The sequence below is a fragment of the Strigops habroptila genome, chromosome 1 (genome assembly GCF_004027225.2).
Source record: "Strigops habroptila isolate Jane chromosome 1, bStrHab1.2.pri, whole genome shotgun sequence".
Classification (NCBI taxonomy): domain Eukaryota; kingdom Metazoa; phylum Chordata; class Aves; order Psittaciformes; family Psittacidae; genus Strigops; species Strigops habroptila.
In genome coordinates, this window is record NC_044277.2 from 102,730,186 (window position 1) to 102,758,145 (window position 27,960).

General features: G+C 37.7%; 1 protein-coding gene across 4 annotated transcripts; it reads right to left on the reverse strand.

Annotated features, from left to right (window-relative positions):
• Positions 1-268: 268 nt before the first annotated feature.
• Positions 269-27,960, reverse strand: WDR48 (WD repeat domain 48). 4 transcript variants are annotated; one of them, XM_030488052.1, is made up of 19 exons: positions 27,862-27,960; positions 19,844-19,984; positions 19,433-19,511; positions 19,073-19,155; positions 18,825-18,954; positions 16,029-16,117; positions 15,044-15,145; positions 14,436-14,660; positions 12,932-13,006; positions 12,487-12,589; positions 12,071-12,168; positions 10,171-10,278; positions 9,669-9,765; positions 9,103-9,198; positions 6,865-6,970; positions 5,332-5,419; positions 4,683-4,759; positions 2,900-3,092; positions 269-2,282 (listed from the first exon to the last, which is right to left on the reverse strand). In XM_030488052.1, exons 1-19 carry the CDS (start codon positions 27,907-27,909, stop codon positions 2,187-2,189), a joined length of 2,034 nt encoding a protein of 677 aa, XP_030343912.1. In that variant the 5' UTR covers positions 27,910-27,960; the 3' UTR covers positions 269-2,186. The 4 variants fall into 4 exon arrangements, with proteins under 4 accessions (XP_030343912.1, XP_030343923.1, XP_030343938.1 ...); XM_030488078.1 differs by lacking the exon at positions 27,862-27,960 and adding an exon at positions 26,427-26,446 and having other exon boundaries at positions 573-2,282; XM_030488063.1 differs by lacking the exons at positions 4,683-4,759; positions 5,332-5,419.

The window sequence follows — 27,960 nt, forward strand, 5'->3', positions numbered from 1 at the left end:
GCCAACAGCATTACTCAAACACATTCTCCACCTCAACAAGACCTCAGAGCTTCCATTTGAAGGTTTGCATGCCTGCTAAATTCTTGCATCCAACCGTATTACAAGATCATCTTTAAGGACTTTTGTTAAAGGCACTGCCATTTCTTCAGCCATTTGATTAGTTGAGGCTTCAAAGGACTCTGAACTGCTTTGTAGCACAGCCATTCAATGGCAACCGTCCAAGCTCTGAAACTGCATAATTGATTCAATACACAAAACAACTTGAAAATATTTTAGCTAAAGCCTTTTATTCTATACAACTGTGAAACATCATTTACCCTTCCTGCATTGCAGACTATTCTATCAATCTTTCCTGAAACTGTGTTTCGGGATGGTTAGAAAAAAAAAAAGAAAAGAAAAATTACAATCTTGGCTGATTTCAACCAAAATCACTGGGAGCAATTCCAATGTGTACAACAGGACAGCAAGACAACCCAAAAAAGAAAACCAAAAATCCCCAGACAGTGCCCATGGGAACAAGCATAGACCCTTGCTAATAATAAATACAAGTCAGGACAATTTATCAATAAAGGTTACAGTTCTGTTTAACCATTTAATTCACAAACATCACTACAAATGTGCAGTTAGAGCACAATTGTGTCAAACTGAGCATACACAGTAGTGGGGATTAAAAACTTAAAGTGACTCTCAAAAGGTGGGGAAAAAGACATGCTAGCTTAGTGGTGAACCATAGCTTTTGTTCAAGCAGTGAGTTTGTTTAGGTTAAGAGTGCAGAAGGGAATGATTTGACTATTTTTTCAAACAAAATACAATGGAAAAATATTTTACTTTTTGTTTGACCAATACAAGCCCAGTAATAGAATTTATTGGGACTTTCTTTAGGCCTCCACCTAAATCTTGATAGCAAGATACAGGAAGCGCAAGAGCGTATGTCTCCCGAAGAAACTCGAATAATATACTGCCCTTTGAAGGCACTTGTGCTTCTGCTTCAGACAAGAGTCATTTTTACACCATTTCTTTACGAGGATTTGCAATTTGTTCTGGCTACAAATGGTTTTCTGGGACAGCCCCACATTTTCTCACGAAACGCTGAAATGCCTTTACCCCCTCCCCCCAATAAGTTAAACTCTATAAAAGACTACTATGAGTCTATGACAGTCACAGATTTATAGAAATAACAGTGAAAAGAAGATCTGCATAAATCTATAACAAAAGAAGAACTGCATATAAAACTTTGGAAAAGAAGAATAAGTATTTTTATATCATGAATATGAAATCTACTGAGACGCTTCTAAAGTTTAACATTAAACACTGGAAGTTATTTTCAGAATGGTCTGAAGTTTTAACAAAATGTCACATGGTTCTGGAGCACAGTTACTGAAAATGAGACTAGTGGATCTTCAGAACACCTAGGACAGTGCAGGAAGTACTTATATATTTAAAAAGGAAATCTCGAAGTTGCTGCAAAGCATGTTCACTCTATTCTGATGCACAGCATCATTGGACTGACCCTGCTACAACATTTATCTAGTGTTCTCATGCTGCACGTCAACAGCTCTCAAAGCAACAACTCCACTGCAGTCTTAAAACAATTCTCATGTTAACCCTTCACTTGTAATTAAATGGGCCGACCCTTTCAAGTATGCAATACTTGTTTCTTTTGTTTTTCTTTTCCAAATTTCTTTAAGTGGTAGAAATGTTTGAGTAACCTGTGAGAAATCATTGTAGGAATATTATGACTGGAATGTACTAAAAACACCTTGTGTGCACTTCTGAATTATGGTGTGAACACAGTGACTAACATGGCCAAAATGGTTTCATCTCAAGCATGAGCAGATGAGGATATTATGTTCTGGAAAAGAAACAAAAGCAAAAAGGAGGAAGCAAAAGTCTGCACTGGATTATCATCCATTCTCTGTACACCTCACACAACACGAACCACTCAGGGATTTCCCATCTCAATGGCTGAGACTAGGACAGACTTTAGTTAAGTCATATAGATTTTTTTTTTTTCCTCTATATTACAGATCTATTAGTCACTTCAATTAAATGTATACTTTCCGTCCATACTGAGTCATTAGAAGTCTCATCTACCTTAGGGGTTCAGTGGGCTTCTATAGTACTACTCTTGGAACCAGTACAATATGGTCAAGTACATAAGTAACCACTTGGGTCCACCGCTCCCCTCACGTTGACTTCTGGCGATAATGAAGTGTCAGATCACCACCACTCTTCCAAATGAAGTGCTTTACAGTTCGAAGGTCCATATTCGGATCCAAAACCTAAATGGTAGAAATTCATCTTTTATTCCACAAATCTACTAGATTGTCAGAAATTCAAAGATAGAACACCCTGGTTGGGCAAAACAATCCTGTGGGTCTCAGATGAACCATGCAAAGGGTCAGGTTTTTCAACTAGCAAGTAAACCTGATGCTGATTACTGAAAGATTTTAGCAATGTAACATTAGTAATTTCATATTACAACCACCTTCTCAATATTTAATCTTCATGCAATTATTACACTTACTAGAAAACTCATTATCTTGGACACATTTTAAACTCTGCTAGTAATGCAGAATTCAAAACATTCCAAAAATGCTAGAAACAGAACTCTGTGGAATCGTGTTAAGTCCATTTGTAGAGTATTAGCAAGTAATCCTGTAAAGGCTACTAGTCAGACCAAGTTAAACAGTGACACTATATAAATTCTTTGGTCTGGCTATCTGCACCCATCTGAACTTGTGTCAGCAGTAAGTTAACAAGATGCCAAAAAATGTACTTAGTTTTAAAGGTAACAGATAATCTAAAGCATATTTCAAGCTCCGTATTCAGAAATTCACAACCGATTCATTGCTAGACACTGGGTTTGCTCACAGCCTAAACCACCGAAGGAACTTACCTGGTCCTGGCACAGAAGCTCAATCTTCTCCTCTGCCAGCACAGCAATGTCCTCCTCTTTTTCTTGTTCTCCTGCTTTTTCATTATTGGAAGAGCTAGTTGTCTGAGACTCATTATCCAAGTTTATAATTTTCTCATACACGTGTTCCATCACCTTTCTCACCTGAAGCATATCACTTGCTGACAGTCGGTCTCTATATAAGGTAAATGAAGTTTGGAAGGAAAAAACTTAAGAAACTCTATTTCTGATATTCACAACCCTAAATCTGTAGCAAATTATGCAAGTAGACAGATAGCACTTTTTAAATTAGAAATTTACTATTAAATTATCAGGATCATGGAGAACACCATGATCATAACAGCTATTTATCCAAAGATTCATGCAGCAGAAGGAACTCAGAAAAGTGAGACCACACTGGAGTCCTGCATTCAGCTCTGGGGCCCCCAACAGTAGGAGGACATGGACTTATTGGAGTGAGTCCAGAGGAGACCACGAAAATACTCCAAGGGCTGGAGCACCTCTCCTATGGAGACAGGCTGAGAGAGCTGGGCTTGTTCTCCCTGGAGAAGAGAAGGCTCTAGGGAGACCTTAGAGCAGCTTCCAGTACGTAAAGTGGCCTATAAAAAGTCTGGAGAGGGGCTTTTGACAAGGGCCTGTAGTGACTGGACAAGGGGGAAGGGCTTTAAACTGACAGAGCGTAAATTCAGATTAGATATTAGGAAGAAGTTCTTTCCTGTGAGGGTGGTGAGAGATTGGTACAGGTTGCCCAGAGAAGCTGTGGCTGCCCCATCCCTGGCAGTGTCCAAGGACCGGCTGGATGGGGCTTGGAGCAACCAGGTCTAGCAGAAGGTATCCCTATCTGTTGCAGGGGGTTGGAGCCAGATGTGCTTTAGAGTCCCTTCCAACCCAAACCATACTATGATTCTGTGAAGATACTCAAAAGATCAAATTAAAATCAAAGCTTAGATGAAGAGCATTGTACATAACCCTTATTCTTTCAATAGAAAGGGAATTAGTAACAGAAGGACAAAGGATATGGAATAATAAGACTATGCTGTTTCCCCTACTACGTTAACAGAAGGGCATTCTAAAGTAATAAGCAGCAGCAGTTTTTCCACAATGTACACAAGAAGCCGAGGAAGCTCCTCTTTCACAAATTGTCTCTGATGTGAAGAATTCAAGACGACATAAAGAGGAACCAGGCATTTGTGGAAAATACCAAAAATTGTTGCATATAAATAGTGGTAGGCATACTGCCTGTGACATTGATTTCATAGCTGAGTATCTGCACTGATTTCCAACCTACAGAGCTCCCAGTTACAGCTAATGTGACAGGCACTGTCCTGCATTCCCCTATTGTCAGATTTTGTACCTTTTCCTTTTAAAAAGCTATTATTTATCACTGTTAGCAATATGAAACATAAAACTGTGGTCCTGAACAGTATAACAATCTATAAGTTCATTTGTTTTCTGATTAAATACCACAAAAGACAGAAAGTCTAATTTCAGCAGTTAGTTCTTGGACATTTCTTAGCACAACGTAAGCAACCCATGGAACCTAAAAGAAACCCCCAGTTCTTTCAAATATTTGATATAATTCAATGCTATGGAGTGATGATGCTTAAATAACTAGAATAACTTAAATATGCTTAAATAACTTAAATAACTTCTACACATTCATCAAAGCACAATAGGATTCTCTGGCAAACCAGCTTTTTGTTGGGCTTTTTTGAGCTTGCAATTCTCTTTCTGCAGTTTTGAGAGTCAAGTATGCATTACTTACTTCTTCAGAGTTTTTGCCCCTGACGATGAATGAGGTTGGAGGTAGAAGGGAATCTTATTGAATTTGGGCATATTTTTCTATAAGGAAACAAATTTGAGAAGTGTTAATTTAGGGTGAACTGTTACCAGCTCCTATTTCCACCAGCTGGTTTGTGAAGTATATTCAGCTCCTAATTATCAAAACCCAAGAGAGATTCTTAATCAACATAACCACCACAGCCAACTGCCAAATTACTCATACTCCTGAGATGCTTCAATTTACATGATGCACGTTATCATCTAGCTTTTGAATATAAATTATCATCTATTTCAAAGGAAATTAGATAGTATCAAAAGACTGCAGCTATATGAAGAGTATTCGCTATTCCAGGGCTCCATGCTTGAAAAGGATACCAATTATGCACAGTGCTTTGAATACCGAGATTTTCTCTCCAAAGAAAGCAAGCAAAAATACCGTAACTGGACACACCAAAAGTAATGAATCTCAAAGGGTCTTGAATACAGACATTGAGACCACTTATTTTAAACATAAACAGAGCAAATTTAAAATGACATTTCAGATCCTGTACAGTTAAAAAAAAATGTTCACCTTAAAAAAAACCCAACACAAATAACCCAACTAAAAAGCATAATCCATGCAAGATACTTACATCCACAGTGATGTCAATTACCCATTGTGGCACGGTTTCATTAAGCAGCATAGATTCAGTTTCACCCCCTGAATCCCGACATAATAACCTAAATCACAGAGAAATAACCTTCGTGAATGAAAACAATTATTGTAATGTGCATTAAAAAGCTTTCAAGAGAAGACCCGCCCTTTTAATGGGCAGGGAGGTTGAACTTGGTTAGTTACCCCTTCACATCATCAAATTTATTGAGGAAGTGATCACATATTGTCTGTAAAGACCAGAAAAAGTAGCTGCAGGCAGAAGACAGATCCATGGAGCAGAAACATGGAGAAACATTTCAGCAGACTATAAGCTACAGCACAAGAGAAATCTAAAAAGATTAAAAACACTATTTTGCTCGTGAATTGCATATGTTTGTGCGTTGAAGTCAAAACCTGCCAGGAGAAGGGGAAAGGCATATGGCATAAAGCAATTCTTTTCTGTTTGGGAAAAATGAGCTTTGCATGTGAAGTGTCTGTTAAGCCCTCACCAAATAGAAAGAATAAAATCAATTTTAAGAAATGCACATATGCAGTGGTGAAACAAAGCCACTTATAATTGTATAAATCCCAAATTAGGTATTTTGTCGGAGTCCTGCAAGCCACCTTTTAGATCCAATAAGTGTGACTTCTCCCTCCAATAGTGTCTTTTCAGTGTTCTCTTGAGAGCAAGCCATAGAAAACTTAAGATCCACTGATACAGAATGGATGCAAATATTAAGCCCCAGTTACAATGTAAATACATTGATACTGCAGAAGAAAACATCAGTTCTCAAAGCTGCAAAAGGTTACCCTGTTTTACTGATCAGTGCATGGACTGAAAGTTAAGAGGTTTTGGGCCTATTCAGCCTGAGAAACAAAAACAACAAATCAAACCACCCCTACCCCTCAAATTTAAAATCCACTTTATCAGTAAATACGAAATGCTTCACACCACATGGAAGCTTGGCATTTGTTCTGCAGCATTATCAATCTGTCTCTGATGTATCATATATCACAGTTAGGCTTTTCACCATAGAATGAAAAGACAGATCCTGAGCTCTTACCTGTCAGAGCTTAGGACCTTCTAGTGGGTCTAGAGCTATAATTTGGGGAGCAGAAACCAACTCTCTAGTGAGCAGGATTCTCCTGTCTGAGTCCTTAATGCTCAAAGACCAGTAGAACAGGCCCATAAGAGAAGTTCTACAAGAATCCAGAGCAGCACAATTTCATTCTAGAACAAAGTTCAGTTAGTTTGAAGGAAGAAGGCACCCAAAAAGATCTCAAAGCTTTGACATACAACTAAGAACAATATACAGCTCTTACCACTGTAAAACCCCACACCTTGCTGATGTTCAAACTCACATATTCAGTTGGATGATGCAAAATTATCATTAACAGCTGCTTATTTTGCCTGTCAAGGGCATGTCTTGAATGTACAGAACAGATGCAAGTATTACATTTTGATAACATTTCTGCTTACACAAAGGAAGTTTTATTTAGCCACTGAATTTACATCCTTGAGTTTTTATACCTGAACAAAGTGCGTCCTCCAGCCTCACCAAAAATAACTGGTGTATGTGGTGGCACTTGAAAGTATCCATTTCCTTTCTGAACTCTGTTCTCCTGCTCACCATTCACTGTTGGAAAAAAAACATACACAGCCATGAGACTGCACTAGGCCTTTAAATTGGGTACACATATACCAAAAACTGCCTTTTCCACCTACAGCTAATGTTTTTCATAAATTAACAAAACCAAAAGCTTCATAAACCCCAAGAAAATCCCCATTTCCAAAACACAGCAAGTATATGAAAAAGGAACAGTAGAGAATAACTAGGTCAGTATCAGTTTGTGGAGCCTTTGAGAAATGGGAAATGGAGCTCACGAGCCAAAACCTGATTACTAGTTTTCTCCAGTTCCTTAACAGGATTCTGAGGATTTGTCAAACTGAACAATACTAATACTAGGAATCAACTAAAGAAATGCTGCCGAGACATGACTACTTCCCTCCTTCACAGTGACAGTACAAAACTCTAAAGGATGTTAGCTTTGCTCTTGCACCTGGATTTGCAAGATGTCAATAGTGTACTAGTAAAGCTCAGACTCCTGTTTCCTTTAAGTTATCACATTTTAAATTCAATTTATTTTTAGCTAATTACAGCAGTGTGGTCTTCAAACACTGAAGAACCTTATTTGACATCAGATGGATAGGATAAGATTAAAGAAATATCAGCATTATTTATGCACCTCTTGAACAGAGCAGCTTCTAGTCAGACAGATATCTTGAAACACAATATACAAGTATTTAGATGTCTTCCTTTCACTTGAGAAAGATCATTTCAATTACACTGCAGCATGTAATTACTGTATTTTAACACGATGTTGAATTCAAGCAACATAAAAAATTTAAATGGCATAGTTTCATGAGATGAGTAAATCCTTATCTTTTTGACCAACACCACATGTAGCGAAAGAAAGGTCAAAACTGTATCAAGAAAAGAAACCAAAAAAGAAAACCTGTTCTCTATTACAAGGGATGAATATGATACTGAAGTTAGAGTACGTGAAAAATCCTACAAGTTTGAAAGATTTCTTCATTACGCTTCTGTTAACAATCGAGGATAAATACTGCATATATACATATACACATGTTTATACATATATATGTATATTTAAGTTCTTGTCTTTACACAAATTTCAGTGTCCAGCAGTGTTATCTTCTTAAGTCACTGTTCAGTCTCAGTTTCTTAATTGTTCCTTTTGAAAGGGAAAATGAAGACCGATTCTGTAGTGAATATTCTAAACATTCCACTAATGCACAGCTATTCACAGAAATAAGTAGTGCAGCACCAGTGTTCCGACAATGCAAACTCCTGTGACTTACACTTCTCATACATTGTCTGGCTCTCAAGATGTAGAGTGCCAATACACGGAATTGTAAAAATCAGCAACTTCGTCCAGAAAAGCCTGCCACGTGCTGTAACCCACCACAGAGGTCATTTTGGAAAGAAGAAAGCAGCTAACTCTGGGCACAATCTTTGCCACAAAATGGCAAGATATTGTTGAACTTACAGTTTTCTAATTGCCTTATCTGTAGAAAGTAATTTTTTAATCACCAAAACCAAGGCTTTTTAGTCAACTCTGATCTGGCTTGAATTAATTTCGAACTTATGAGTTACACAGTCTCTTTTATTCTGCCAAGCTCAGCCACTATCTTACATTTTACACAGCTGTGCTTTTTATCTCATACAGGATTAGATTTAGCATTATTACACCAGTCAAAAGTGGTTTTGTATAGACCTACCCCATGTACTATTCTAATACCCATTGAATATATTTTTCCAACAAATCTTCCTTTTATTTTATATTGTTCATAATACCTCGAAGCAAACTGAAATTATGTCAAACAGTGGCTAACATTGAATAACTGAACTACTGCTCTTTGCTGCCATTATCTAGGCTGTTTCTTTCCCAAGTCAAGCCAGTAATTGTTTTTCATCAAGGCATTACATTTCTGTAACTTCAGAATCCTCTATTCACCTAGTTTTTCATGGACTAGAGTTCTTAAGATTTTTGCTGATACTTTCAGAAGAAGAAAGCTACTCAGCAAATTTTGGTGTAAAGCAAATTCAAAAGGATTTAAAGAACATTACTCTATAATGCAGAGACAAGTATAAGACAGCAAGCCAAGTTGCATCTGTTAAAGACATAGAAATATAAACCGAATGTATAAACAAATCATAAAAAAAGGAAAAATTAAAATACTTACCATGATTTATTTCATTTTCTTCTTCATCCATTGGATTGATATGTGTTCTAGGCCAATATTCCAGAAGTGCTTGTAGCAGAAGCCCTCCAAGGTTTACTGTCAAGACAAAGTGAGGTAGAATTTCAGTTATGTAAAAACCGATGGCATAATATTCTACATCTGATCCACAGATTAAAACTTCCCCAAAAGTTTGAGTAGCTCTGTTCCTAAAACAAACTATTTATGGGCACAGAAAATCTCAGAGCCATACGTTATAACCTTCCAGAAAAAGCTGATTTTAGAATCACTACTGTTGGATCACTCACTTGCTATAATATTCTCTAGATTAGGCAATAGTTTCAAGTTGAGGAATATCCCTTTTTTGCTTCCAGAAGGTTTAAAACTAAGTTAAATAGAAAACCTGAACATGACTGAAAATTTCCAAAAAAACCAAAACATTCTCATTGGAGAATTCGTTTGCAGAATGCAGCTACTGGCATATGTGGCACTGGAATACTTTGAAGCATAAATGCTGGAATCTATTCTGATTTCTTTGTCTCAAAACACTAATATTAGTTAAAACTTACATTTTGGATCAGAACCATCTGGACTGCTAAATCCAGCATCCTTTGCTGAAACCCAGGCTGCAAAGCAGTCACTTTCATCCAAAGTAATTGTCAACATCTGTTGGGAGAAGACCACCGGGAAGAGGAATGCAATAGCTGTTTTGTATTAAACAAGTCTATAAATTTATTGTGTTCATTACTGAGCTGGGAATACAAAACAAGGAATTTCTATGTGCATGACAGCACACTTTGTTTACCAAACTGTATTAATTCATAATTGGTATTGGTAGACTTAAACTGACCACACCATGACGAAAACAAAAATTTTAAAAAAATCTGTTATTCGGTTTATTAAGAACTAAAGTAAAATTTGCTGGTTTGCTTCAAAGTAAATCTAAATCATCAGATAAATGATGATTGTTCTTCAAAACTTGTAACACACTAAAACATTTGTGAACAAACAGCATTATGAGAATATATGAAATATGACATTAGAACAACAGATTTCAGAGTTGTAACTCACCCCAGTTTTCAAGTCTACTGAGAACCAGTTTGGCACATACACCATTTTAAATCTCTTCTTAATTTCTTCTTCAAAATCTACTTTCCCAAGGTCTTCAACTTTACATGCCTGCACATCAAAAGAAATACACAAGTTTTAAAATTCTGAGTGTTCAGTCACAACACCTCAAATCTTTTACTTGACTTTCATATGCAGTTCTGATTTCTCCACGAGTACTGTAGTCCAGCAACATGAGTGAAAGGTTCAAACTTTTCTCAAAAAATTGAACAGTAGTTTATGCAGTAATTTCTACTTTTTTATCATTTCTTTCTGAGGCAGTGGCATCAAGACAGTGGAGAGGTATTACTCACATTAATAAATAACATTTTCCCTATCACTGAATAGCTGTCTTCTAGCAACCCCCGTCATTCTTCTCCTCATCAGTATCAATATTTCAGTACAACTCTCCCTCAAAGGCCAACTAGTGCAATGGGACCAGCAGGGAGTAAATCCGTGTGCAGATTCTTTTTGCCTGTTTTAGTTTACCCATCTCTTTTATTTTGTACTTCTATTTTTAAAGTTCCTCAAGCAAGCTTGTTAATACCCGAATTCTTGTAATCCGCTTGCAAAGTCATCCTGAAAACATGTGCTTTAAGCAAACTCTAAGGATTGTAACCTTGCAAGACTTACTTCTTCAAAATCCAGGAAAAGTTACAGGAAGGAAAGACCGAAGGGTGTAGCTACAGTAAGAAAGGCTCCCACTTTTCTTCCAGCATCCTCAATAAAGAGTCTCAGCTTTAGAGTGCAGTGATCCTACACATAAGATAACACTTTGACCTGGTGAGTAACCCCATCTATAAAGTGAATATGTATTTAAACATGTCTAAGAGATGCCTCTGAAAGCCTTACTAACAGAAAGAATTGAATGAAGGTACTGATTAACATTAGCATTTGACTTCAGTCCCGAGATCTAACACTGTACTTAAATATATAACTGTAATATAACTGTAAACGAAAAGAAAAGCTATTCACTTTTCCACAAAAGTAATACAGATGATTTCTAGTACAAATCTACATTCTCCAACTTAATTCCCTTCTTTTCCACCTCAGTCAGCAACTTGGTAAGTTGGCTGAGCATGCTTTGCTTCATCACTGAATCTTGGCTGGAGAACTGCATAGTTAAAGATGAAAAAAATACTTAGAATTTCAAACAGGATTTTTTAAGAGAAGAAATTGCTGACCATCTCACTGATCTGGGATCCCAGTCCTTTCTCTCTGCATGCTTTTCCCTCTCCTCTGATCAACCATTGGGTAAAGCAAGATAACAAAATGCCACACCAAGTCTCTCCTCACCAGGCAGGAGCCATGCCTCCTTCTGCTCACCTTCCTTCCAGTCAGTCTTGTCTTCGTGCCTGCTATCCTGCCAACTAACAAGGAACGCGGCGAGTTCACACTCCCAGAACAATCCACAGACTACTAGTCAGCACACTCACTTGGGATCTGTGGGTTTGTAGGAGGACCTGAAGCACAGGTTTCCCTTTTGCAGGCTAACCCTTCTTATGCTCTGCCATACTGCACTGGGCAGACATGCCCATGGGCCTCTATGAGCCCTCTTCGAAACACAACCTGATCAAAACAAACATCACTGTTTTCGAGGATAGAATTCAAGGTGAACTTCAGGTGAAGGAAGTCATCAGTACTTCACTGAATGTCAGCCTCACATCAGGCAAAGATGCAGAAAAGCTCAGAAATGCCCCATTCCCGTTTAAAAAGCAATCTGCATTGTTATGTCTTGAGACAGAAAGATGACTTCCTTTCCACCATAGGAATCTCACACATGCACAAAAAAAAAATATATAAAAAAGGTATAAAATAATTAACCATCCAACAGTAGACACTTAATCCAAAATTATATACTTACCTTCAAGACATCCCAGTATGCCACATTATTATTTGTGTCTTTGGTTAATATGTGTCTCTTGTCGTTAAGAATGTGGCACTGAATAATACTAGCACCCCCTAGCAAACAAACAAGAATTAAGGTCACCACAGTGATTTTTTTTTTTTTTTTTAAATAATATTACATTAAATTAAGATGCATAACACAACGCGTGTGATTGTTCTTTGGTCTCACTATTTTACGTAAGATCTGGGTATCACCAAAGTTTAAACACTATTTTAACTGTAACTAACACTAGATCAATGATAACCACGTTGTCTTTGTTTTGGTTGAAATCATAGTATCAAGTACCTAAAAACTTAACCCCATCTTAAAGATCTACCAGTTCTGCTAATGATAACAGATTTTGTAAGGTACTCTGGAAAACAGCTGTTTACCTTTTATAACTTGGTCAGGCTGTGTACACAGGGGTGGTATGGGATTGGTACAATCATTATCATAATCTCCAGATGCTCTAAAATTATGAATTCCCTTCAAAGTCTAAAGAAAAAAAAAAAAAAAAGACACATTCATAATAATCTGTAAACTTTGCTTTTATCTGTGAGTGACAACTGCCCATTCACACTGCCATTTAGATGTTAACTGTCCAGCTCTGAGCAAGATAGTTTATTTCTAAAAGCAGCATAACTAGATAGCAAAGGAAGTAATTAAAAGCTTAATGTCTTTTGATCAATTTCAAGAGTCACATTTCATGATTTTTTAAAAGAAAGCTTAAAGACCATAGCAAGGCACACTGAAATTGCAAGCAACACTTCCCAAACCAAGACTGCAAATCCCATGACTACCTAATTGAATTCACAGGATGTAAACTGTATCACTTACCCATTTATTCACAGAGGATTTAGTTGTTGCAACCCAAAGTGCTGGAGGAGGATCAGCTGATCTATCAAGTTCCATCTAAATAATGAAACCACAGATACTTTCAGACATGCTTCATTTTCCTTTGTTCAATTAATATTTGCTCTATGTAGACCTGCTCCCATACTTCGATGTATTTCAGAAACAGGACTACTTTCAGTTTACTAAAGAAATATAAAGTTTAAATGACAAATAACTAAGCTGCAATTTTTGAACTTCCAGAGAAATCGTTTCAAATATTCAACAAATATATTCCGGACAAGGACAACAGTTAGATGCAAAGTGTCTAAGCACCCCGTACCTAAAGTTGCTTCTAGCGTGATGTAATCTTGTCTCATGGACAGTTTGATAAGTACAATATTTTCTGAATTACTTTGCATTCAAATACTTCACATGGTTAAAAAGAGAACGTAGTAAGTTCTGTACCAATTAAACCCCAGAACTTTATAAATTTGGCTCTGCTGTTACATTTCTTGGATAATAACCAATCAATGTAGCTAGGATATTACAGACCCATTTTGATTTTTGTACAGCTGACCATAGGTTTAGTTTTCCATTTTGAACTCAAATTTCTCAGATTCTGACTTTTTCGGAACTACAGTAATATATCCAGGATTTTATTTAAACATACTAAGCCAGATTTTACTCATAAGGAAAGACAGATTGCATATATACTGCTATCTGTTTCAACCGCACACTCCCTATACATCTACATGTTCCAAGGTCATGTCGTCTAGTTACGGACAGCAAAAAAGGAAAAATTCAAAAAGGAGTCTTTTCAAAAGACTCAGACTTCTGCATACAGTTTTCTCCAGTTAAGAAAACTGCATGTTTAGGTGTTCAAAAAACCCACAATAAATTTTACTCCTGGTTCCCATGAGTATGTAACATATTCTAACACAATCCTGTGCATATACGTCACTGCTAAGAAACATCCATTTTTGTCTAAAGCCTTGGCAATGCCAGCTTAGTTTCTTAAAACTGTACTAGTCTGGTAAAAACAACTTTTCATGTCTGAAGCATATTCAATTTCAGTAATATCTAAATTTGCATATTTTAAGTAGCTGCCAGACATTTATTTTCTTCAGACAATTAAGCTTCAGGTGCAATTTATGAGACAAAGCCAATATACTGAAGATGTGGTGTAGTAAACACTTGTTACCCAATATACCTTCTTCTATCAGCTTATACCTCAAGCCGCTATTTCATTAAACAACATGCAATACAATTACACTTTTATACTGTGAGATGACTAAGCCCTGGAACAGGTTGCCCAACAGAGGCTGCAAAGTCTCCATCCTTGGAGATATTCAAACGCTGTCTGGACATGGTCCTGGGCGACAGGCTCTCGGTGGCCCTGCTTGAGTCGGGGAGGGTGAAGCAGATGACCTCAAGAGGTAATTTCCGACCTCAAGAGGTAATTTCCAACCTCAACCATTCTGTGATTCTCTGAGTTAAACTCAATTACCTTAAGAACTGGTGCCTTTTCTTCACAGATAAGGACACGGATATCAGGGTTTCGTAAATCTGTACAATAAATCTTCCTGTCTCTTCCTCCTGAATAAACATGAGTGAAGGCTTCATTGACCTGCAGAGCCCAGACACCTTCATCATGGACTCGATATGTGGCTATACATCTCTGCTGCCCAAGGGACCAGAGGCGGATAGTCCCATCAGAGCTGCCTGAAAGACACTGAGCAACAACCACCATACTTAGATCAAGCAGGTATTTAACTCTTCTGAAATAATTTTCTTCACAAAGAGCTTTCATAATTCTCATGGTTATTTTTTTCCATTAAGATGGTGCTAAATAAAGCCTGGCAGTTAATAACTCTAGTCACCATATCCAGACATTTTATATAAACCACCCCCTCCATAGCTAGGTGGACCTGTAATACAACAGAGCTTTCGCCCACCAGCCTCCCTCCCTTAATCATTAAGATATTCTGTAAATAATCTGTAAAATACAAAATGTACCTTAATAAGTAATCTATGACATAAAATAATTATACTGAAAAAGACTAATGACATTTCTGTATTCTGTAAAATGCCTTTGTCTCAAGTTAAAGCACATACCTGTGTGCCATCTCTGTTCAACAGCAAAGCTTTCACGTTGTCCGTGTGCCCTTTAAGTTTCATTAGTTTTGCACAAGTTCTTGGATCCCACACCCTAAGAACCTACATAAACAGACATTGGATAACTGGCATTAACATCCTTCTTCCCACCAATGCATTTTCTCTACAGAAAATTAAGCCTTTCTGAATAAACTGACACTTATTCTGAACACACAGACATCCATCACCAAAAACATACTTCATTAGAACAAGAGGTACATAACTACATCTTATGAACCGCTAATAACCAGATGTGATTTTCTTTGCTTGATTTTATTTTCGTTTGTTCTGGCTTTTTCTGTCTTCTTAAGAAATTAAAGAATGGAAGTGACTGGAAACAGGATAGTGTGATGTGGGGAAAAAAGGGATTCTGAGAATCCTCACAGGGGCTTCACTAGCGTATCCTATTTTCATTTTTGTATGGACTTTGAAATAAAATTCTCTCAAGGTTAGATTACGTAAAAATCCAAGTTGCCAGGAACTTTAGGGCATTTCACCTTCCTTTACAACAAAGAGCATGGTTTGTCTCTTGGGGACACTTGAACTCCATCATCTCATTTCACTTCCCACCTCCTGCAGTGATCTTACAAATTGCTGGCACCACTTCCTTCTTACCTCTGGCAGCTGCTTCAGTTTTTATGATCATCTGAGTAATGTGCCCCCCAATCAGAGCTCTTGTGGTGAAATGGTAGAGAGGAGGTTACACTAGATGATCTAATTGTCTCTTCTGTGTATTAAAGCTATATGGATATATATACATCTTCAAACCAAGGTAGGTAGTTGTATCCTACACTTACACTCCCACTTAAAAAAAAAAAAGTGTCTATCCTCACTATTAAAACCACAACAGCTGCTACAGATATGACACTAAAAAAATGAATAAAATTGCCTCTTTGTACTAAACCTTGAACTGAAGTGGAATAAGCCTTACCAGATTTTTGCTTACCTTTTCAGTGGACCCTGATACAATAACTGTTCCCATTTGATTCATTGCAAGGCTGTAGATTGAGTCTTTATTCCCACTCAGGGAAGAAGCTATTTCAAAATAAAATTTTACATATTCAATCTTAATGCTGTCATTTGAAAAACATACTTATTCACTTAAACCCCGGTATTTTAGGGTATTTTAATACCCTTTGATCCATGGAAATAGTGTCACTCTACCCCATATACAGAATTGCTTTAAGAAAAAAGAAAGACTGTAGACAGCAAACTGCTAGGAAACCCACATCCCGATTCTTACTCTACTGCTGCATAAAAACAAAGGTACCCCTCAGACTTATGGTAATTACAATCCTGGTGCCCTTTTGGCACCACAATACAGTGCCAGGACCATCAACGTACTGCTGCTCTTCTCAACTACTTTATTAGAGAATTAAATTTCTATGTGATCTTATAACACATCTCATTTGGATATAAGTGCAAAGATTATTTTTTTTTCCCAAGCCAAGCGGCAATATAATTCTACATTAGCTATTAAATGCTTTTCTCTTAGTTCAGCAGAGACGCATTACTGAAATTACACTGCAGTGTTGAAATGTGTTACTTGAGCACGGATGCTACCTCTGCATTTGTGAAAACCATATGGCAACTCCTTAGCATCACAACCACCACCAGAGCTGAGGAATTCTGGGCCATCTAGCCTAATCTACTTTTGGACAGCTTAATGTACCAATCCCTCAACTGGGAAAAGCACAAACACAGCAATGAAAATCATGTATTCAGAGAGCACCATCTCAATAAGCCTCAAACCCATGTGATCAGTATGCCAAAAAAGCTGTGAATAGCAACAAACTGTATTGCCAGCAAAAATGTGATCCTTTATATAATGATTTATATATATTAGAGAAGTAAGTTTCTAACAACAGCGTTTGTGACTTAATGTCATAAATATTTTGTCAGAGTGGAAGAAATATGCAGCTTTACTTCAGGGTCCTCTTAACTACTAGCTATGGCTATCCAAATGTAAGCTATTATTTGTAGCCAAAATAAAGTGATAGTCTTTCACTGTCCCCAGAAGACAGTTGAAGGCATAAAGCAGAACTGAAAACTCTTGAAGGTTAGCACACTGTGCAACAATGATAATAATTTATGAAAAGAATGTAGAGTTATCACAAACTGAACCTCAGGAATGGAAGAGAGAATCTTAAGTGTACAGAAGCACAATTTATGCCAGAACAAAAGCAAAGCTCGACTCCACCCTCTTCTGGAAGGGACTACCTCTCAAAAGCAAAATCTCTGCACTTGAATTATTATGGCTATGCTGATTGAGAGGCTCTTTAAAGATAGGCTTCCTTTTAATGCTGGCTTATGTACATTGCTTCCCTGTAATCAGATAGGAAATTAATGTACAAGAACAATCTTCATCTGCACTCTGAAAAAAATCAATATTTGAAAGGACTGAGGAAAACCAGCTTCTTTAAGGACACATAACATGTTCTTCTCAACAGAAACACCCTTAGTTGGGAGCACTAGAAAGAAAGAAAAACAACTCCCCCGCTTCCCTTTCCTCCCCTGACGAAGCATTACTGTTCTAACTCAAGAAATGCAAATTTATTTCTATCATCCTAGAGGTAATGTCTCCACTTCCATTTGATCTTGGGCTCAAAACAAGCATCAGTTCCTCAGCACTCACCGTCTCCCATTTATGATTCATTTAAACCATTTAGTTCTGTATCACTGTTGCAATGCTCATGAAATCTCCCTCCCCCCGTTCCCCACAACTGAGGTTTCCTGTGAGCCAACAAATACATTCTTCCTTCAAAAACTCCCTGTTCAACCAGAAGATAGCATAATTTGCAGTTATCAGCTAAATTTGGTGATAATTCTATTTTCAGTGAAAGAAAACTTCTGGGAAAGATAAGGTAAATCTAATTCAGTTATGTGCAATCATGTGCTATCCCAATACTATCCTGCAGCGCAACATAGCTCACTAGAAACCATTTCTCTTCGGAAGGCTACACAGACATGCCAGCATTAAAAATTAAAAAGTCCTGTAGACAGAACAAAAGCAAACCTGACAGTGCAATCTACCAGATGTACCTTTGGTTTTAGAAGCTACCAAATCCACAAAATTAACACACCTTTCAGAATTAGCCAAAACAGTAATTCAAAAAAACCACATCAAAACAACTATATGCCTGCTTCTTATTTACAGAATCACATATTCCTGAAATTTCTTAGAAGTATGTCTGCCAATCCCAAATTTTAGTTTTGCAGATCTTTCCTGAGACATTCCTAACCTATGAATGAAGAAGCAAGTAGTCTTGTTTAGAAAGTTCAAGTGTGGCAATGTAAGATGGCATGTTCTTTCCCAATGCATACATCTGAGACTCTGCTACTGTTTAAACATGCACCAAACACTACGTATAAAATGAAAGAAATCAGTCACTTTGAACTCTACTTTTCCAACCTATCTCCAAGCAACAAAACATACTGTAGGCAAAATGTTTCTCAAGCTAAAATTCTCTCAAGATTTAGAGAATACCAGCACGTTGCATGTCAGGAGAAAATGTTCAAAGAGACCTGTTCTCTGTCCTACATGGCATGACTGTTGGCTGCTCTAGATTTTCAGCTATTATGTAATACAACAAATGGACTGATTATATACTAAAACCACCTTAAAATTTCTTGCACATTTTTTGTGTACACACAGAAACGGGTATCTATAGTTTTAAATTGATCTCTCAGATTATGCTGCTCAGTAAAATGCATTGCTTGCCTCCCTTCCCTAGGTACCTACTTGTTACGGTGTTATTTGAGGCAGTCAGTGCTGTTAGAGTATTTACATCCCAGAGGAATATCTGTCTGTCCAGCCCAGCAGATGCTACCAGTTCTTTGTCTTTTGCATATGCTAAGGCTTTCACATAATCCTACAATAAAGTAAATATAACAACATGAATCAACAACATTATCCATTTATAGTCTACATCCTAATATTTAAAAGATTGCCAGTGATAACACACAGTATTTAAAGATAATGTTTTTCACCTTATGCGTCCTTAGTGTTGACATGCAAAAGCCCTTATGTGCATTCCACACTTTAACAGTAGTATCTGAAGAAGCAGATATCACTAAATTGGAAAGAAGAAAGAGTAAACTTTAATGGCTTATATATTAGAGCATATTTGTACTACTTTAATATGCTTTTCAAAAAGATTAAAAGAATCGCTTATATACAAATACAATTTTTCATTAAAACACCTGCTTACACTATTTATCAAATTTACAATACACATCACAAATTAATTTTATATACTAAAAGAAGATGGCAAATAATTAAATCAGCAGATAATATACTCTTACACACAATTTCTGAATACTGTAGTTTTCAAACGTTTAAGTACTTACATGTTTTACCATTGCAGCAGAGCACAATATCATTTACCCAATCTGTGTGATGTTCCATAGATGCTATGTATGGGTCTTGCTGCAAATTAAGAAAAAGAAGTTTATAAAATCTCATTGAAAATGGAAAAGACTGCGACTATCAGATTCTGCTTTGATATTTTCTTCAACCTTCAAATGGATCAGAAGTTGCCCAATGGAGAATTGCTTGAAATCACTATTCCAGAATCTTTTTGTGAAAGAACTATATAGCTGTGTAAGATATCACAGTACGAGCAATAGCAAAATCATTTTCCTATTACACTAATTGGCAGCTGTTAAAAAACATTATCAGATGTATACCTGTAGGCAACTGACTAGCATGATAACTTGAAAAAAAGTAAGTTTAGACATAGGAATCCTCTCATGACTTACCTTGTGCTGATTGACACTCCATATCCTTATAATAGAGTCTCGGCCCGCTGTGAAGAGCCTATTTAATGCTGGATCCAGCTGAAGTGCATTTACCCCATTTCGGTTATACTTCTCCACTTCATCTCTAATCACATAGGAGACCTAAAATACATTTACACAAATTCAATTATGCTATTAAGATATTGATTTGGCCATAAAATCTTAACATCTAATTTAATCTTTGTGAAGTTTTTCGGATGGAAAATATTAAGAGCTTTACAAGCATTCAATAAGACTGTCAGTTTGAGAGCTACCAACACAACTCAGTTCTTCCACACACCCCCCCCCCCAAAAAATGGGCAGAATAATAGAGAAGACATCAGCAGTGCTAGAACTGGAGCCCAAAGGATTATTCTGTTGTTACAACTCAAGCTTAGACCCAGAGAATCCTTAGTTCAATTCGCTGCTCTGTGCAGGTATTTTGGGTGGTCTTAGACAACACGCTGACTTTGTGTCTCACTTCCTAAGTAGTTTTCATATTTTCTATAGCTGGGATGACAGTATTTCCCAGACTCTCAAGGGAAGGATATGGTCACTAAGGATTACAAAGCATTGAAAGACTGCAGATACAAATTCTAGCTATTTCAGGTGTCACTATTATTTTGAAACCACTTTTTTAAAACTATCTATTTTCTAATATAATAAGCTCAAGTATTTACTGCTCTTTCAGATAAATTACTCCTTTAGTTTCTTTCATTCTGTATTTGACAGTACTGTGTGTATAGGTTATTTCATTGTTTTGTTCAGAAACACTAAAGGGAGATTTAAGGAGACAAAGGCTACAGCACTCTCCATTATTACTGTTCAGTAAACACAATTATAAGGCACTGCAGTTTCTTTAGAGCTACTCCATTCACACTGTGCTGCATCTCTCCTGATCACAGGGTTTACACATTACTCTGAGGAAAGCCCTCACACTTAGAGAAAAGGAGGGGAAGCTGCCAGCCATGCCTCTTCCTGATTCTGTAAAATATAATCAGAACAATGTGGTCAAATTTTACGCTTGGTATAATCCAATCTGCCCACGGCAGGAATCATTTGGATACATACAAGAAGTAGTATTTCTTTCATGAAAACGCTTTCAAGAAGTAGTATTGGGCTAAAGATCTGAAAGCAATTTTTCACTCCAATAACTGCATTGTATCAGCATAAAGAAAATGTTTTCCAAATCAGGTCTCAGTTACACAAAATAAAACCAATAAATCAAACAAAATGTTCAGTGGTCCTTATCACTAAAGAAATGTTTTGTAGCATTTCAGATTCTATACCACAAGAACTGACGTGTCCATTTGGTGAATGTGGGCAACACCTCAACTGAATTATCCCATCCCAGCACAAAACAGTAAGAGAACTGATGCTTCTAGAGAGTACACATCCAGTCCTATTCTCCATTTTAGTAACAGCTGCGACAGCTATATAGACCAATATCGGAGGATCAAAATTAAGAGCCTCCTGAATCCTTCTGCCTTAATATTCTCCATTACCATTCCACGTCCTTTACTACATTTATTATGATATGTCCCACTGCTCTTAAAGCATTTCTTGCTGATAGTCTTTGCCAGCCGCTCACAGTTCTTGTAGCCACAGCTCTTCCTCCCAGTTTCAGATCGTGTCCTAATTTCCAGCACTTTGCTTCTCTCACCCATTCCAGACTCATCCATAATATTCTTGCTATCTACGCTCAAGTCCCTGCCTACACACATATTCAGAGACATTACTGAGAGAAGACACTGTCAACCTCGCATAATAGTGTTATGTTAAAATATGTCAAATACTTGAAATGTGATGCAGTGTGTGTGTATGTGTGTGTGTGATGCAGAGTGCAAGATATATGTGGAACTCTTCACCTGGCCTTGATCATACCATGTCTACATTGCTAGAAGACTCAAACAGACCACTTGAGTAAGAGAATGTTGCAAACAAAGCCAAGATTTAACATGATACAAAACACAAGGCAAAGGGATGGCCATCAAGTTCACGCTGCTTTCAAACCCTTTGAATAAAGCCAATGAAAATATTCAGCTAAAAATACGAAGTGTGAGCAGATAAGGTCCCTTCTAACACAAACAATTCTATGAGTCTATGAAATTAAAGGAATTAAAAACCTAAAGATCAGGAGATCAAATTTTATGTTAGTTACTAGGGAGAAAAATCTGTTCCTGAAATACAGTACAGGTCTCAAGTTCAGGAGGCACCTTCCACTTCTTGCTTCTCCAGCCTGCTAGCAGGATGTTTTTTGACAAATCTTCAATTTTTAGATTTGTTCCTCTTCTGTCAGTCATGTCCCATATTTGCTGTATTTTCAGGTATAATATAGAGCTCTTTATTCCACTGGTAAATAAGACTGTCAAACTATGTTAGTGACCCAAGCATTATAAAAAGGAGCCTTTTGCCCTTGATAATGCTACTTCTTTTTTTGATTTATGGGAGTTCAAGCGAAGAACAGCCATAAATAACTATTTTAAAAATGCAGAAAAACAAACGGTGGCTTACTCTAGTAAATAAGGTACCTTTTATACATGATTGATACGGTGAAAATTGAGTCATCTCTCTACATTAATCTTGACAGAATTAAAGTTTTCATAACTTCTTAAAATGCAATGAATGAATTTCTTGCTAAAATGAAGAACTAAATATTTTTATCAACACAGAAATTAACAGTAAGAAAAGCTCATAGAAATTAGATGTAGTAAAATAATTTTCACTTCTTTCTATAATGTAATTTGCATAAGCGTTAAATTTTTATGTAGAGGAGCTTGAAACTGTGAATGTCAGCTCAACTAAGCACTGTTTTTCCATCGTTCAATGACGTGACTGGGGAAGACAACAACTGTTTCCCACTACCTGAAATATTCAAATGAAGGTCAAATTTAATTTGCCCTTTATTCCCCTTAGTAACTTCCAAACATGAATTTAGTCAAACATCTCTTGGCAAGCATTGTTTATATTTCAAGAGACTTGAAACTAAGAGAGGAATTATATTGTTTTAGGGTTAAGGAGTAGATATAAGAGCAAAAGCTAGATCTCAGTAACTGTGACAGCTATTTTTCAATGATAAAGGTGATTCTAATCCATATGAACCATGTGCTCCTTAAAATTCATTTTTTATTTCTCATACTACAAGCACAAGGGAAGAATATTAAGGTGAAAGAAAATTATTTTGTGATCAGTAAGTCTGTTGGATACCACATCAACATTTCAAGTGAATACTGCTATTTGGGCAGTTCAGTAAGGACAAGACAAATCACTTTTCATGAAAAGAATATGAATCAAAAATGATGACTATGGCACAAAAAAGGACTCTCCAACTCTTAATGGAGGCCTAATGACATCCAAGTAATTGTCAATTGCTCACATTTGAGATACTTAATAAATTTCTTTTCTCATCCAAACAAAAAAACTGTTAGATGGTCCACTCCTGCAAAACAGTTATTGAGAGTGAAATGAACATCTTGTAGATTAAAAAAACCCTAGAACAAGACACATGGAATATGTGGCAGAACTAAAAATAACCTCACAAAAATTTGCTGTACACCACATGGAACCTTTTAGAAAGACAGATATAACATCAGAAGTATCCAGACTTGTATTCTAATACATTAATTATATGTTAACACAGAGGGACAAATTAAGGGTTCCACAACATCTGTTGAAAGGGTGTTGAAATGCCTCTCTCAACACAGGGAACTTAAAACAGATCAATAATAGCAACCACAACTTGATTTGAAAAACCTGACACTTGTGTAAGAGTGCCGGACAGCAGGCAAGTTCACTAAGATGAACAAAGGAACATTGCTAATAATTCACATGTGGTTTTCTATTATATTCTTATCTTGGGGAAAAAAGGTCAGGAAAAGGGGGATTTTGCTTGGTTGTTTTTTTAAATTTGAATGTCACAGAGTATAGAAAGGTAAGAACTATTAGGAAATATAATTATACAAATACAAAAATATAAAGTATATATTCAAGTATGTGTGTACATACATACATCTAACCAACACAAAAGCAACAGGCTTTTGGCTGAGAAGAAATTGCTGTGATAAAATTCAACTCTGACCTGCAGCATACACATCTTTATCACTCTAGATAAGATACCATATTCTGCCTGGAAAGAACTGTGAAGGTCACCAGGAAGTTACGACTCTAAGCCGCATTCACTTCAAACAGGGCACACTGAAAGCAGATTACTGCTTTGTTCATTGCATTGATTTATAAAGTCAGTTGCAAACCACAAAGATGATAATGACTATGATATAGATCACAGTCGTTTTATTGCCATGATGGTCTGGGAAGGACAAGATTTGTGGGATATGAAATATTTTAGTAATGACCAAGGCGTTTTACATTTGTACTGCTGTAGCATTTATAAACTCCCATAACAAATAAGAATCTTTCACTGCAGCAGTGCACAAACATTACAAGGTGATGGACGCTCATTATAAAGAGTTGATGGGATTCAGTACTCTAAATGGATCAGGATTAATCATTTTAATGACTACTCAAGAGCTCCAGCGATAAAGCTACTGTCAACAGATAACATTTCAGCCCACAAAGCCAAGTGAATTTCTTAAAGGATCCACAGTGTGTTTCCTGCATGGATGAGTGTATCAGCTGATCTGAAATCTTGTGACCCTTGTTACATTACAAGTCTTATAACAGACTTTGTCTTAATAGATACGTAGAATCTGCTTTTAATAATACCACCACACCATCATAGTGGAGGAAACAGTGAACAGCTGAGCTCTGATGACACGCATTCCTTGTTCATAAGTAGAGAAAAATTTCAGACACAAATGCTATTGTAAGCAGTTAAAAAAATGGAATTTTTCATAACCACTGGAAGGATTCATGAGATTTGACATGAATCACATTTAAAAAAGGAGAGCAGTAGCAGTCAACCACCAAGGGTAAAAAAACCCTAACTACTGCCTTAGTAATTTAGTAGGGCAATAGTAAGTTTTTAAATTAAGAACATATTGATATTTGAATTTTTATCAGACACTCCAGGCCCCAGAATAAAAGCAATGAAAAGCATTAAGCAATTAATTCTACCCTTTTACAATGGAATCAACTTACTAGCTATTTGTTTGCTTAAGTATTACATATAAAATAATCAATAAATATAATTTATATCTTTGTTATGTATAAAATATAAATGTAGATGTAAAATCTAATAAAGTACAGCATACAAAATCTAATGGTACTATCAAAAAAAATTAAAATGGGTTTTAACCATAGACACCCCTAAAAAAAAAAAAGTACTATTAAAAATGGCACAGAATCAGCAGCTGCGGTATTTTCAAAATGTAAGGGTTTTTGTTTCACTACTTTCTAATTGCTGTCATAATGCAGTATTTGTGCATAAATATGACAAAGTCAGTGCAAAAAGATCTTTTTATTCTGTACAAGACAAAGACAAAAAGAACTTCAAATTCATTCAATAATATTATAAGAAAGATGCTGATCCAAATCACTTATGGCAAAATCCCCATGTTCTATTAATACGTTTAAAGTGTGGGGTTGAATTATTCTGGTCAGGCAGCAAGTCTGGGAGAGCAGTTGCAATGCAACCCCTCAAGGGCTGCTACTTTAAGCAACCTGCTGAAAAGTGGCTTCATCTCGACCTAATTCACTGTAACATACCTGAAATCTACATCATATGGCCAGCTGTTTCTCGTCACACAAGCAGTGTCTGACACACCTCTGCGTCCCCGTTCACTTATCATAGAATGGTTTGAGTTGCAAAGGACCTTAAAATCACCCAGTTCCAAATCCCCTGCCGTGGGTAGGGTCACCTCCCACTAGATCATGTCGCCCAAAGCTCTGCCCAACCTGGCCTTGAACACTGCCAGGGATGGAGCATTCACAAGTTGTTTGGGCAGCCTGTTTGAAACCCCAAATCAGACAACGTTACTACTGCAGCCTTCAGATGTACATAGCTAAGCTTACAAAACACCAACAGCCTGCTGCTGGACATTTCAAATGCCTGACTTACATGCAAATAATTAAACTTCTTACATGTTTTTTGCGTGTAATTTATTTTGAGGTCTAAAACATCTATTCTGATTTAACCCTTATAAACATACAATTATACGCAGAAGCACCCTGAACTGATGATTTTGGATGGTTCTGCTTACCAGTAAAACAGGTGCATCCAAGACAATAATAGTTCTGATTTCCATAATCTTCAACCAGCTCTCCTGCCATGTAAGGAATCGAGTTCCTCCATGCCCAAGAGGTATTTTAGCTTTTTAGCTTCTTCCCCTAGCCTCATAGGTTTGGGAGAAATCCTCTCCCTCTCCCCCCACCCCAAGCTTCATGTAGCAGCACCCTAATGCTTAGCCATTAGGAAGCAAACCAAATCATTAGTGGTTTTAACTCTCCATCAGCGGCTGATGGATAAACAGCCACTTAGAATTCCATTACATGAATAAATCCTGTCTCTAACCAAGTAGGTGAAACAATAAGAGCACAGGAAATACCTAGCTTCTACACAAGGCTTTATATATGCTTATAAAGTTATTCTCTGCAGATTAAGACTTACAATGTACTGGCTGAGGCACAGCAGTACATGAAGTGGAAAAAAAAAAAATCACGTAACAATAAAAGCGGAAAAGACATTATAAACCAACAAAAACCACCTGTAAATACAAGATATTGATCTAAGTAATATTTGCAGGAATATAGTAGTAAAAGCGAAAACAACGTACTCTTTGATGCACGCTGCTGTCACGGAAATAATACTTCATAAAGAAATAGGACTACATCAAAGAAATCTCTAGTTATCATAAAATCCCCCTCCTTAGGAGAGCAACCTGCAAAAACTTGTTTATGGCACAGGTAATGAAGTCAGTTAAGGGCTGGTATATTTTGGATTCTTTGTATTTTAAAGAATGTAAGAAGGTTTTTTTGGTGGGGCAAGGGAATTCTTTGTACAGCATTGATCGAATGCTTACCTTAACCATGAAAAACACTAAAGGTATGAAGAAGTGCACATTTCCTCTGTGATAAACCGCAAAAGATGTGTTCAAAAACCAAACCCACCTCTGTCTGGAAGGATCCTAATGTTATTTCAAGCTTAATCAATATCTCTCCTAAGAACAGTGGACAGATACAGCTGAAACTTGCATTTGCCACTAGAGGTAGACAGCTGTGTGCACTGACAAAGCATTAAATCTTTTCCATAGTGAAAAACGTAAAAATGTTTAAAGTGCTGGTAATATCACAAAAAAGAACAAAAAAGTTGAGGACCGTAATAAAATAATTTTCATTACTTTTAAAGCTAAGAACTCTTGACTTTTCACACAGACTTCAGTAATTCCAGTCTCCACCACGGCTACAACAGTGTACTCATAGTTACACAGGAGCCCACACCACGAGGTCTGATGGTCTCTCGGGTGAGCTGAGAAAGTTTTTACACCCACCAGACCGCACGGGCCCCGCTCTTCCTTCAAGGAGCACTGAGCGGAGCTGGAAAGGGCAGACGGGCGGGAGCCTCAGCTCAGTGCGCCCGGGCTGGGGCACCTGACCCCATTCGGCAGCGCGCTGCCCCTTTTGCCCGCCGGCCGGCCAGGCCGCGGTACCAGGGGCAGCCACCCCCGCTCCTCACCGGACGTTAGTGGAGGTGGCGGCGGTGATGGGGAGGAAGAGGTGGAGAGGGTGGGGGGTTATCCCCCGTTCACCTCAGTGTTGTTGGGAAAAGGAAGGAGGCGACTGTGTTGTCATAGAAACCCCAATCTCTGCACCCCCTCAGCTGATAGCAGCCGCGGCCACAGCCCCCCAGCGCCGGGCGGCAGCGCCCCGGGGGGAACCCTCCGTGGCCCGGCGCACTCCCGCCGCCCTCCGCCACCTGCCCGCTGCCCCGCCCTCTCCCGGGCCGCGCTCCGCCTCGCCGCCGCCCGCTGCCCTCCTCCAGCCGGGCCAGGCCGCGCCATGACCCCGGCGCGCCGCGGCCCCCCCGAGCCCCGCCTCGTCCTCACCTGCACTTTCCGCCGCCCCGCCGTGTTCTGCCGATGATGCGCCGCCATCTTGCATGTTGACACTCTGATGTCATTTCCGAGGAGGGACAGCCGGGCCGG